The following is a 14810-nucleotide window of genomic DNA, read 5'->3' on the forward strand; positions in this document are numbered from 1 at the left end:
AGGTTGAGGCATAGGATGTACAAGACAGTTCTGGGATGACAGCTCTGCCTCCATTTTAAAGTTGTTCCATTTATATTATTTGTCACATTACAAATGGGAGTTTCCCTTTACTCCTCTCTTTGAATTCAGTCGTTTGTTAGTACAGTTCATAGAACTCTGGGGACAACACTCTTAGGTTTACCATTATTTTATATACAGTAGCAAATGATATGATAAAGGATACAGATGAATAACCAGTCGAGGGGATGCATAGGGCAGAGTCTGTAAGGCTCCCCAGTGTGGGAGCTTTCTATCCCTTGATTTGGGATGTGACACCCTCCCAGTGCATGAATGACTATCCCAACCCAGAAACTCTCCTAATCCCTTTTGAGATGTTTATGGAGGTTTCATCATGTAAGCATTATTGATCATTACCTCCTTATCCAGCCTCTCTCCCTTCTCTGGAGAATGATGGGAGAGGCTGAAAATTCCAAGCTTCTAATCACACCAGCCTCCAACTGGGAGCCCACCAAGAGTCATCTCATTAGAGCAAAAGATAGTATTACCACCAGGAAATTCCAAGATATTTAGGAGCTTTGTGTCAGGAAATAAGGTCAAAGAGTAATGATGGAACAAAAGATTCTCCTGGCATCTTATTTGCAACTAGAGTCCCAGTGCATGAAATTTGTGCACTGGGGGGGGGGGTGTCCCTCGCCCAGCCTGCATCCTCTCCAATCAGGGACCCCTCGGGGGATGTCCGACTGTTGCATCCTCTCAGATTCCAGGACTGCTGGCTCCTAGCCGCTTGCCTGCCTGCCAGCCTGATCACCCCCTAACCGCTCCCCTGCTGGCCTTATTAATACCTAACTGCTCCCCTGCTGGCCTGATATCGCCCCCAACTGACCTCCCATGCTGGCCTGATGGCCCCTAACCACCCTCCCCTGCTGATCTGATCTCACGCCCAATGGCCCTCCCCTGCCAGCTTGATCTCACCCCCAACTGCTCTCTCCTGCTGGCCTGATCTCACCCCCAAACACCCTTCCCTGCAGGTGTGATCTTGCCCCGAACTGCCCTCTTCTGCTGGCCAATTTGGTTCTGATTGGTCGGTTTCTATGCCAATCGGTGTCAAAAGCTTCACCTCCTAGGCAGCCACTGGCTCCTCACAGTTCACCCAGATTTGGTTCTGATTGGTCAGTTTCTATGCCACTCAGTGTCTCTGGGCCTATCAACGGGGTCTGATCAGCAGCCCCGGTGGAGGCCTGGAGAGAAATGGAGGCATGGCTGCAGGAGAGAAAGAGAGCAAGTGCTGATCAACAGCTGCCACAGAGGCTATGGATCAGACCCTGCTTCTCTCTTCAGTCCTCTCTCTGGCCTGATTCGCAGCCCCCTGAGCAGTTGGTGCTGGTCACCACACCTGTAGCCGCAGTAGTCAGTCGCCATGGCAACCCAGCGCTGACTGCAGGATTGATTTCCGGTTGGTCGAGCCTCTGGTCATGATGGAAACAGGGTTTTTATATATTAGGATGGTTTTGAAACCGAAATATAGGGAGGGAGTCCAAGTCCGTTGTCTTGCAAAATCAGAGCGTGACGTTGTGGACAAAAACAGTGGAACCAAAGTTTATGGAGAACATCCATGCGAATTAAAGTCTATTAGCCTATCTGTAGAGCCCCACATGGCCATAAGCCACATGAGTGCAGGGATGTGCTCCCCCACCACAGGAAAGTCAGGAACCCATTGTGTGACAGGAGAAGGGAGAAGGGGAGAGGAATCAAGTGCCTATTAATTTAGAGGGTAGATACAGTCTTTTAGTTCCTATTGTTTTTTAAAAGAATACTGCCCTAGTAACATCCTTAGGATTGGTTACATGCCTCACTGCCTTGTGATTAGTTATCTGCATGCTGCCTGTCTTAGCAATATCCATACATTTTAAAGTTCATGCCTCTTGCTTGTATCCTTACTTCCCCACCTTGTTGGGATGCCTTAGTAACTCCATCTAGCTGGGTTCCCCAGTTTTATCCCCTTCCCCCCACCATGGTCCTGATTCCTGACTGCCTGGAATCTGTCTCCTCAGTTTTAGGAGCTTTGTATCAGGAACTGGGAGAAGATACCAAGATATTATATATATATTTATATATATATATATATATATATATATATATATATATATATATATATACACACACACACATACACACACATTTATATATACTTATATATACTTATATATATTTATTTATATTTATATATTTAAATATTTATATATGTTTTATATATAAATATTATGTATATAAATATAAATAAATATATATTTATATATTTAAATATTTATATATGTTTTATATATAAATATTATATATATATTATTTTTTTCCGTATTACTTCACATTAAGATGTGAGAGTGCCAGGTTTGGAACTTGATTAGTTAAGACTCAGAGGTCCTCTGATGTTTCAAAATCCATTGACCTGGGTTTATTGCTCAGATAGTATAATTTTGATAAAGGTCCTTAGGCAACCGCAGGTAGACACCTATAATCATCAGGGAGGGGTAAGAAGCTCTAGAGTGAGAGGAAGCAGAGAGCTAAAAAAGGTTTTAAAAATTACTACATGTAACTATACCCTATGCCAATTTCCCTAGACTACAGCTGGGGAATAATGATTGGATTGTACATACATGTGCTGTAGATGTGGCATTCCCCACAGAGTTATTCAAAAGCATACTTAAAAAATGAAATAGAAAGGCCTTTCTAACCATTTTGCATTACCTTCTCTCCTGTGGGGGGGATAATTTTATGCCTTTGTGGCACAAGCATGGGAAATAAAGAGTAGAGTTTGGAAACCACATATGTGATCATTATGCTTTTTATACCTTTTCAAGTTTTTTCAAAAATATTCTTCAAAGTTTAGCCTACTTTCATCAGGAAATCAGTACAAAATCTTAAAAGAGTGGCAGTGAATTAAGACATAGATGCACAAATATTGCATTATGAAACATTTTAAGAAATATATAAAGCAATAAACATCATCAGTGTTAATTACCAATGAACAATTTCCTCTGCTTTTATTTTTATTATAAATACCAGGGGCTCAGTGCATAAATTCGTGCACCTTGAAAGGAACTGTGGGCCTCTAGGCTGTGGTGGGCACAGGGGTTGTTCTCACCCCACCCTCCATACACCCGCCCAGCCCCTCCCACTGCAGCCCCCAGTTCCCTTTCTGCTGGCAGCCCTGTTCCCACCACCACCACTCCCATGTGGTGATGGCGCAGGCCTTGCTCGCATATGCTAATGGAGCCGAGCGATCAGGACTGGCGCTGGGTGCTGGCAGCGGGTGTGAGTGGGACCATTGTGGTGCAAGAGGCGGCTACCGGCCCCAATTGCCCCTCAGGAGCAGGGGGAGGTGGAGAAGCCCTGAGGGACTCTCGGGGCCAACAGCCACAGCTCGCATCAACTGATAGCGCTGAGCAATTGGGGCAGGCACTGGGCAGTGGCAGCGGGTGTGAGAGGGGCCGGCACAAGCAGGCAGCAGTGTGAGTGCCTGGTGTGATGACAGTGCACGGGGACAAAGAATTTTCATTAACCACCAGAGGCTTTCCCCGATGTAGTGACCAGTGCCCCACGTTGGTCTGGCACCCCCATTCATCTGCTCCACCATCCTGCCGCAGACGATGCCTGCCATGTTTCACATACGCCTCCTGGTTGTGGTCAGCACACATCATAGTGACTGGTTGTTAGATTGTTCTGCCATTTGATCTATTTGCATATTAAGGCTTTATACATATAGACTAGAGGCCCGGTGCACAAAAATTTGTGCACTGGGGGGGGTGTCCTTCAGCCCCATTTGTGCCCTCTCACAGTCTGGGACCCCTCGGGAGATAATGACCTGCTGGCTTAGGCCCGCTCCCAGGTGGCAGAGGGCAGGCCCAATCCCTAGGTGCAGCCCCTGGTCGGGCTCAGAGCAGGGCCAATTGGGGAGTTGGGGCGCCACCCCCTGTAATGGACAGAGCAGGGCAGATCAGGAGGTTGCAATGCCACCCCCAGTCACGTTCAGGCAGGGTCAATGGGGAGGTTGCGGTGCCACCCCATCACACACAGAGCAGGGCCAATCAGGGGGTTAGGGCACTGCCCCCTGTCATGCACAGAGCAGGGCCCATCAGGTGGGTTGGGACTCCGTACCCTGTCACACACAGAGCAGGGCTGATCAGGGGGTTGGGGAGCTCCCTCCTGTCACGCACAGTGTAGAGCCAATAGGGGAGTTGAGGCACCGCCCCCTGTCACACACAGAGCAGGGCGGATCAGGGGCTTGGGGCACTCACCCCTGTCACACTCAGGGCAGGGCTGATGGGGAGGTTGAGGCTCCACCCCGTCACACTCAGAGCAGGGCCCATGGGGGGATTGGGGCACCGCACCCTGTCACACACAGAGCAGGGCGGACAGGGAGGTTGTGGCCCCGCCCCCTGTCACACACAGAGCCGCAGGGCAATCAGGGGTTTGGGCGCTGCCCCCTGTCATGCTGCTCCAGGGGCCAGGAGGCCTCGCTGCTCAGCTGATCCTGTTGCTGGGAGGCTCCGCTGATTCCGGTGTCAGGAGGCTTCGCAGCTCCACTGATCCCAGTGCCAGGAGGCCTTGCAGCTCTGCTGATCTCAGTGCTGGGAGACCTCGCAGCTCTGCTGATCCCAGTGCTGGGAGGCATATTACCCTTTTACTATATAGGATAGAGGCCTGGTGCATGGGTGGGGGCTGGCTGGTTTGCCCTAAATGGTGTCCCGGATCAGGGTGGGGGTCCCACTTGGGTGCCTGGCCAGCCTGGATGAGGGGATGATAGCTTTTTGCAGCTGGTCACACCCCCTTCAGGTTGGGGGTCCCCTCTGGGGTGCCTGGCCAGCCTGGATGAGGGGATGATGGCTGTTTGCAGCTGGTTACACCCCCTTCAGGGTGGGGGTCCCCACTGGTGTGCCTGGCCAGCCTGGGTCTGAGGCTGAGGGCAGTTTTCAGGCTGGCAGGTGACTGAAGCTCCCTACCTCTCCTTTTTTTCTTTTTTTTTTATTCTGGGATTTATTTACCTTCTATGGCTGTCACTGGAGCTGAGAGCCAGCTTTAGCTCTGAGGCTCAGCTCCAGCTCTGAGACCTCAGCTGCTGAAAGCAGGTATCTGGTTTGTTTGGGTTCTATAATTGAAACACTGTTGCAACTCCAGCTCAGCCGTCTGGCTGAAAGCATGGGGTTTGTTTAGCTTCTATAATTGCAACATAGTTGCTTAGAGTGCAGCTCAGAGGCTGGCAGTGGCAGGTGGGGAACCTTGGCTTCCTCCATCACTGGAGCAAGCAAGCCTCCTGTTCGCTTCAGCTGCCTTGCTGCCGGCCGCCATCTTGGTTGGCAGTTAATTTGCATATTGCCCTGATTAGCCAATGGGAAGCGTGTCGGAGGTATGGTTAATTGCCATGTTTGTCTATTATTAGATAGGATGTTACACCTTTAAAATTTTATCATTGTCATTAAGTATCATAATTGGAATTGTTTAAATTATTTGTTTTATTTTTTGAAGAGTATAAAATTAAGTGAGAGAAAACTAAAATTGACCCATAGTGTGAATTGATGTAACACTCCAACATAAGTGCTCTTAGAAGTTTGATATACTTTTACGCCAATATTTTATTTTCCTACACATTTGTTTCCTAATTAAGAAAAATATTACTTTATATTGATTTATATTGAATTATTGCCTCCACAGATATATTTTGTTGACTGTGAAATATTTATGAGTTATTTACTTCCTGTAAGATATATGGCCAGCCTCAGGCATATTATCTGTATCACACTCCTTGCCCAAGACCAGGTTAGAAAAATATCAGTTAGGAGGGAAAAAAAAGTAAAGTGCTGACTGTAAGCCCAAGACAATGCAGAGAGCTTTACAAGCATTATTAAACTATTTCTTCAAAGCAACCCTATATGGGATAGTCGCAATTATTCTTTCATTTACATCAGTGACTAGTTTACCGAAACTATACATTTATGAATGGATACGTCCAGGACTGCTCCTAGTCTGCGTACAAATCCCATGATCTTAACTGGCTTGCTACACAATGGAGTCAAAAGGAGAGGACATTTTTATTACTCTATGATCAGTTTTGGAGGATCTTTTTTTAAAGGATTGGTGTCACTTTTCAGTGTGGCTGGCCACCTGTGAGGGCACAAGCGCCACTCTTGTCTTCAGCATTAAGTACCATCATTTTCTGTTGTTTATTTAAAATGGGTGAACGATGCTGCCTTTTCAATTTATTCCTTTTTTAAGAGCAGTAAACTGAAAATATTTTCTATCTAATGAAGGTATTTCATTTGTGAAATTACATTTCCTGCCTTTCATTTATCCATTAAGATCTTAGTGTGTTCTTCTCCACTTGTATGATCTCTTATTTAAGAATTTAAGTCACCCTTTATCCACAGCCCATTGTCTTGCTTTTATGATCTAGTATCTTTGAGAATTTCTTTCCTAGAGTTATAATCGCCTGGCTTCGGTAGGAGGAAGGTTATCTTACTTACACTGACACACTTCGTACATATATTGATCAGCTCTGTGTAAGGCCTGGCTGAAGTAATTTCATTTGAATCTTCTTTGGGCTTAGAAAGCTTCTGTTATCATATCTTAATCTTCCAAAGGACAAATCAAAATAGCCTTAAAATAAAGACCAATGATTTTTGTTTATAAGCCTAGAAGGCCTAAACTATTTTAAACTGGGATAGTAATGATCTTGTTACAGCTCCATGCAGTTACTCACAGGCCTCCAGGTGCTGGGAACTGATGGAGATGCAGATGTGCCCTGTGCTGAACCACAGCTCACATACATTAGATTAGCCCCTATTTTTAGCACGTTTTAGTTTCTATTTCTAAATTACCTCTGAGTCTTCTGAGCATTTTCAACCTGTACTTCTGCAAGTATTTATTGATTAAGGAAAGAACATGAACTTTATACCATCTGGTGTGGAGGTGACTAGGTTATTTTAAAAGTTATTTAAAGGTCCAAATCACTTAGAAGATCTATCTCATTTCAGATATTTATAGAAAAGGTACTTTACTTTTAATTTTCTTCATAACAAATTTATGCACAGTATGCTCTGATTACTAAATTTTTAGAAAATGTATTTTGTGAAAATTATGATTTAAAAATTTGCATTGCCCATTTTGTATTTATAAGAATTTGTTTGAATGTAATTAGTTATTCAGTTATATTATCAATGGAAATATTAGCATGGTAATATTTTATGGATCATGAAAAATATAAATTCCTCTGATGTAATGATAATTTATTCTATCACTTTAATTATGAGATTACTAAGAGTAATAGCTACAACTTTTCTCCCAAAATATTTGATCAGCCAGATACTCACCAAGGTGATTATATATATTCTCTCACTTTATTTTCATAAAACCTATGAAGTAGGATTCTTATCTGTCAATTGAACACAAAGAGGTTAACTAAGTAACCCAAGGAAATTTATTTATGTCATCTTAAAACAAGTCAAAGAAACTATCAGTACAAAATCTGAAACAAGGTCTCAGAAAAGGTAGACATACAAATATCGAATATTACATGATTTCAGATTATTTTATTAAACTTTGCTAAAACTATGAATCAGAATTCTAGAGATAGGTAAAATGATTTAATTTTTCAAGACTAACATGTGTGGATTTGGTGTCATAGTGAATTGTATGAGTGTGTATGTGTATGTACTAATTTTTAAGACAAGTTCCCTATTATAATTTTTAAAATTAAGAGGAATGAGTAAAATATTATTATTTATAGAATCATTAGTGTGCTTGTTTGGGTCTTAGAACACTACCAAGTATGAAGCGAATCCTATTAGGCAACGGCCACAATATGCAGTTACTATTGCCTTCCTAAGCACATTGCTACCTGAACTTACTAACTTGTACACATGCATCTGGAAGGGTGTTTGTACCTTATTAGGAGATGACATCATCTTTTTATCACTAAAAATTGATCAGGTGCATTAGTCAAAAATCCATTATTAATTACTTTATTATTTTTGAGTTGGAAATGGGATGTTTGAAATTAACACGTATATACATATTTTTATATTAATAAACTGAGATAATTGTGATATTAACACGAGTTACAGTAAAACACTGACTACTTACACGTTGTCATTTATTATGTTTAAACTATGAAGAAGAAAAAATAATCAAAGAATCATCATCATCTCAAGAAACTGCCAGTCTAAGAAAAGAGGAAGGTGGACTTTCTTGAAGAGTCAGGTAGTAAAAGTTTTAGGCTTTGCAGGCCCTACATTCTCTTTCACTACTCAACTCGGCCATGCAACTCTAAGGAAGCCACAAACAAGAAATGAATGTGGCTGATTCCAAAAACACTGCATTTGCAAAAATAAGTGCGATGTTTGATTTGGTCCATGGACCATAGTTTGCCAGCTTCTAATCTGAGTTTTTATACAAGCAGAAACAGTGGGAAAGTTAACGTATATATCAAAAATTATGACATTAATAAATGTCTTATAATTGCACTAATAAATAAATATAACTATAAAAAATATGTTAAGATGTGCAAAAGAAACACTTCTCTGTGTTTTAACATTTTGTTGTACTGTAACTTTGACTTTCAATATCTCTATAATGAGAATAATTATTTGGCATATTCTTTAAATACAAATTATCAAACTGGAAATAAATGTCATATAGCCATTTCTGTTTAGTAGGATTCCATTTTAGTGATAACCAAATTGTCACATAGTAGCACAGAAATTAAAACATCATGAATGCTTAAGCCGGGCCTATGAACCAGGGTGTCATGGTTCAATTGCCAGTCAGGGCAGATGCATGGGTTGTGGGCTCGATCCCCAGTGGGGGGCATGCAGGAGGCAGCTAATCAATGATTCACTCTCATCATTGATGATTGTATCTCTCCTCCCTCTCTGAAATAATTTCACTGGCATAAGAAAAAATATATATATTTAAAAAAATTAAAAAAACAAAACATCATTAATACTGCAAAGAAAATATATGGGACAATGCCTACTTCTTTGAAAAAAATATATTGGAATTTTATTTGGAATTACTTTTCTACCTTCTCTAGCATTTTATTTTCTTTTCTTCTCCTTATTTGATATAAAATAGAGTAGATACATGTCAAGGAATTAAAGTTCAAAATAGCCAGATTTTGGACAAAAGCCTAAACTTGCTGGTCCATTACTAAGCTTTTCCCACAGTTCTCTTGAAATAACTAGAAATGCTATTCATAAAATATACGTAAAGGTGAATGCGTTGAAGCACTAAATAATTCTGTATTATATTCTGCCATCTGTTTATGTGGTTTCCCACAATAAAGTGCAATTTTATTAGACAGTTTACTCGTGTTTTTTTCTGGATCATTTTTTACTATGACTATGTGAAAATTTTTAAATAATCTTGAATGTTTGATATCCAGAAAGTGAATGTATTATATATAGCTTGCTTATTTTTAACATAGCAATAGTCCTGCTAATATATAGAGATGCATTTTTTTAAATCTGAAAATGTAAATTTAAGTTGAAAGCCTTCCATAAGTGATTAAAGTCACATATGCATAACATTTTCAATAGGCTTTGATAAATAATTCCACTGGAATAAGAAATCAGTGGGTCAAGTGAGGAAGACATTGTTCTCCAGCTGAAATATGTAGGCTCTATGCAAAACATGTATTTGAGGGGCTATTTAAAATGTCTTCTGAATATAAAAGTTGCCGAATTTCGGAGGGGACATATATTTAAATGGGCTTACATATTTTTGCACTTCTATATTAATTGCATAAGCAAATGTATTAGTTCATATGGCCTTACTGAGTCAGCACTTTAAGTAAAATAAAAATAACTATTTCATACAGCTCTGTATGTCTTAATTCCATAAAACACTTCTTAATTTGAAGGGCATTGTGGAAAAAATTGATTGTATGCATAGAGGGATTTATAATTTTGAAAAGCAAAGCAGACACCTGTCTAAATACATAGCGTCTTTGTGCTGTATTGAGGGAGTGGGATCTCTTCCTTATCTTGGGCTTTCTTGTTTGCTTTTCAGTTGCTGCGAATGTGGCTGTGGACGGGCTTCTTCCCTGTGCGCTGTTGCCCATCCAAGCCTAATATGGTTAGTGTTCCCTCACTCTTTCACTCCTATGTGATGTCCCACCTACATGTATGATCGTCAGCATTCCTTTTTTTTTTTCCATCTGTCTACATTTTAACAGTTAGTATGCCAGTTACACTTTAATAGAAGAATAGAATGAAATTGATTCCCAGGGGAGAATCTTAAGTGATTCCACAATAAATAATTTTAAATAAATTGTACCTATAGCCCTTCATCCCTATGTCAAGTATTTATACTTCTCTTCCCAGGCTTTTACTGTGGTCCTTATTTCACCCACGAAGTTGTCAGGGTGGAGCATCTGTTTTACATTTAACATGTCACTGCTTTTGTTATTCCATGAAGATTAAAATCATGCCATACATGGAAGTAGCATGCGACTTCTGTCAAGGTGAAATCATCTTTGTCTCCCAGAACCGTGGAAAGACCATGCCATAACTGGGATCTTCTATTTTCATAATCGCCGCGGATTCATGTGGCATTGGAGAACAGACCACATGGAATTTTAAATGGTTTACTTCATATGTTTAAGCTTGAATTATTTCAGATATTAGAAGTTATTTTCTTAATTTGATACTAATGAAGTAAAAAATATGCACATTTTAAGGATTACTGTCCAAATGGGATGTCCTCAATTTGCAAATCCTAAATATATATCTGGGTTATAGCCGTAAACTGTAGGCTAGAAAGTAAGACCAGAAAACTCTATTCACAGATATATAAGGACTCCTACCCAATCGTGAACAACCTTGTAAAAAGTGAACTACACCAACCCGACCAGCATCTCTCATTGACTGAGCACAGAACTATAAGCTAGGAGGTCATAGTTCATTTCCAGGTCAGGGCACATGCCCTGGTTGCAGGCTGATCCCCAGTATGGGGCATGCAGAAGGCAGCCAATCAAAGATTCTCTCTCATCTTTGATGTTTCTATCTCTCTATCTTCCTCTCCATTCTTCTCTGAAATCAATAAAAATATATTTTAAACAAGTGAAATACTCCAGATATTTTCATTCTAGATTAGAGTTCAAATCTCTATGCTAATGTATTGTTATTTGTAGTCAAAAATCTGCCAAGAGCAGCTGTTCTGAAGTGCATTTTAGAGAATTATAGGGTTGCCTTGTGGCATTTTAAATTGTTACTTGTATTCTGTAGGTGTAAATTAATATTTATTATTTGAAAAACCTGTAGTAGGAATGAGTGTACACACTGTGTTGATGTGAGAAGTGGAGCAATGGATACCAATAATCTGAGAACAAGAGACAGTCAACAAACACAGATTGATAAAATGTAGAAATGTGTTTCTCAACATTTTGAATTTTTTCTATTTGAAAAAAATGAAGTTGATATGAAACTACAGATTTGTTTCAAATTATTTAACTTACTTAGGAAAATACTTATATGTTCATGATGTTTCAATGATAAATCATAAACCCCTGAAATCTGGCAATGGCTAAAGTATAACATAAATGGCTTTACACTGTGATTTTTTTTTCTCTGTGAAAATCTTATTGAGTCTGGAGAATAGTGTTATAATAGATAAATCATCACCAAAGCAGAATAGACAGAATTTATATCTTGGGGGGAAATTGACATCCAGACCTACCTTGAACAAAACCTTAAAGATATCTTAATGAGAGAATGAACATTTATGAAGCCATGATTTAGAAAGTATTGGCAAAAACTAACTTTAGCTGGATTTCAAATGCTTGATTTTAAAAAAAATAGTATCGTTTTCTACTGTGTTATTGATCTCAGGGAGTTTATAAAGAGGAAAGGGAGGGAGGCAGAATTCTGCCTTCACAAAGAACACACCAGGAAACCTAAGACCAAATCATTTTCCTAATATCTTTTTTCAAATAATGTTAGTAATTGTAGAGGCAGTGAGCCCGTGTGTGTGTGTGTGTGTGTGTGTGTGTGTGTGTGTGTGTGTGTGTGTGTGTGAGAGAGAGAGAGAGAGAGAAAGAGAGAGAGAGAGAGAGAGAGAGAGAGAGAGAGAGAGAGAGAGAGAGAGAGATTGCATCAAAAAAAAGTGGGAGGGGGAGAAATGTTTTATCCATAAATGTGCTTAGGTACCCAGTAAAATGCTAGCAGTTTTTTTTGGAAAAATATATGGAAGTCAGAATTTTTAATGCATTTTAATAAAGCAAAATAAACTAAAGCAAAAGAAAAGTTTAATTGAAATTATATAAATTAGACAGTAAGAAAGTTATCCAAAATTATTACCAGGGAAAAATGGAAGCAAAAAATGCTTTTATTGCTGTTCTTTATAACTTAAAGTCACCATGAGGTTTTAGTTAAAGATATTTTGCTTAATCTGAAGGCTTTAATCTGATGCCTTTTGGTAGGAAACAACCTTAGAAAGTGGAAATTAAGGCTGAGAAGAATAATTTTTCTTGTAGAGTCAGCAAAATATTGAGGAGTCGACCTTACATCTTGTCACCTAATTTTGTATGTGAAATCATAGCAGCATTTGTCAATTAACACATAATAATCCCCAAGGATCATTCTATCATTGTCATTTGTGAGTAGGTATATTTACATTTATAAAGCAGAGATTGTTAGATATTTTGAATTTTTGGAATCTTTTGTCTTTTAGTTTTTGAAAAACTATTCATGAATATTTGTTTGGTTAGTTTGACCTTAATATAATGCAATGCATATACTACATGAAAATTGCCTATGGTAAATATACTGGCTTTTAGAGGTACCTTGATATGCCTTCTGGAAATTTCAGGGTCTGAAAAGCATAATTTTACAACCATTGATATGATTCTTTGGTTGTACAATGCAGCTTTGCTCTGTTATTTTTCAAATGTATGATGTGCCATTTATAAGATGAAACTGGTAATTATATGATGCCACCTTTGATCTCAAATTACTTTTCATTATTCTGATTTCCCACTTTGTTGTGCAATCTATACAAATACACATAATGGTCATATTTCAAATATTTTCCAGCTTTGACTGAAATCTACCCAGTGATGGAAAATATTTTTATAATATTGCTGAAGAAATACATATGCCAAGATTTTTGGCACCCTATTTTTAAAACTGCCTACATTTTAGCAGAGGTATTTTTTATTAGTCATCTTTGACTTTATGCCATCACAACTGGCTTGATACTAAACATTGTTTCAATATTTAAAAAATCTATATTGTTTTGTTTTGTGGGTTTTTTTAGTCCTCACCTGAGGATATTTTTCCATTGATTTTTAGAGAGTGGAAGAGAGAGGGAAAGACAGAGAGAAATATAGATGTGAGAGAAACACATCAATTGGTTTCCTCCTGCACGAGCCCTGACCAAGGGCCAGGTAGAAGCCTGCAACTGAGGTACATGCCCTTGACCGGAATCAAACCTGGGACCCTTTGGTCCACAGGCCGACGCTCTATTCACTGACCCAAACCAACTAGGGCTTGAATTCATTGTTTTTAATGTAAATAAGATTTTAATGTGTGTAATTTCAAATATAACATTATAAATAACATAATTTATCTTTTGATATTCATTTGCGATTATGATTATAGAATGAAATATATATTTATAGCATAATTATTATGTCATTATGAAATATGCCATGGTCCCAGAGTAGTTTTAACTTTAATTAATTTATTTTATTTTTATTTTTATTTTTTCCATCACCATTTATCCCCCCTCTGCCCTCTTCCACCCCACAATCTCCACAATGTTGTCCATGTCCATGAGTTCTCTCTCTTTTTTTTCTCTTTTTTGCTCAATATGTTCACCATCCCACCTGAGCCATCGGCCTGTTTTCCATCTATGAGTCTGTCTCTGTTTTGCTTAGAAGTTCAGTTTGTTCATTAAATTCACATAGTGAAATCATATGGTACTTCTTTCTCTGACTGGCTTATTTCACTCAGCATAATGTTCTCCAGGTCCATCCATGCTGTTGCAAAGAGTAAATGTTTTTCCTTCTTACAACAGAGTAGTCTTCCATTGTGTCAGACTAGTTTCTTCATTTATAAGTTTTTATGTTTTTCAGTGTTTTCATATCACTTACTACTTCTGAGAAACTTAAGTGGTGAAGGAAGTAGAGTTTGCTATTCTAAAAGTAAAAATAATTACATTCTTAATTTGTTTATTTACCTTGTTTGTGATTTTAGACAATCACTTTTTTTTTTAGAATTTTAAAAATATCTTTAATCAGAGACACAGAGATAAACTGTATCTTCTCTTATAATTCAGAGATTACAAACAGAAACAAATTTTACAGACAAAAAAGTATCCTGAATACATTGAAATATTAATCATATTTATTCCCCTATGTTAACTGAGCTTATCTTGAAATTTGAAGTAAGCCAACTTTTTTATTTCCACATACACTTAACACAGATTATTTCCTTTATTTTCATAAAATTTCTGCTGAAGAATGATGTGGAAGGACTATTTTATTTTATAAAATTAAGAAAAAGGCATAAAGAATGAAGTCATCCCTTTGTAATAATTCTAGACCCTATTTAAAGTGCTCATAGCAGGCAGATGTGAGGTTAACCTATTATATATAGAATATATTAAATTTCAATTGAAGGCTTGCTGTGCAAATTGCTCCAAAATTCTTTTTCTAGGGAATCTCAGACAATAAGAGATATTAAGTGGACCTACTGTATTTAAGATATCCAATAGTCACATTATGCAATAATTTAAAAATTAATAGAAATTGTCTACTC

The 14810-nt window shown here is 38.7% G+C and overlaps 1 protein-coding gene across 6 annotated transcripts in view; it reads left to right on the forward strand.

The window, feature by feature from the left end:
- EPHA5 (EPH receptor A5) overlaps positions 1-14810 on the forward strand; it is a 356087-nt gene that overhangs the window by 279090 nt on the left and 62187 nt on the right. For 2 of the 6 annotated variants that reach the window (XM_059670011.1, XM_059670021.1), the window contains exon 9: positions 10060-10125. The exons of the other annotated variants lie outside the window; for them this stretch is intronic. In XM_059670011.1, coding sequence (XP_059525994.1) covers positions 10060-10125 — 66 coding nt within the window. The remainder of the gene's footprint in view (positions 1-10059; positions 10126-14810) is intronic. 6 annotated transcript variants of the gene reach the window in all.

Source organism: Myotis daubentonii, chromosome 1 (genome assembly GCF_963259705.1).
Source record: "Myotis daubentonii chromosome 1, mMyoDau2.1, whole genome shotgun sequence".
NCBI classification, from domain to species: domain Eukaryota; kingdom Metazoa; phylum Chordata; class Mammalia; order Chiroptera; family Vespertilionidae; genus Myotis; species Myotis daubentonii.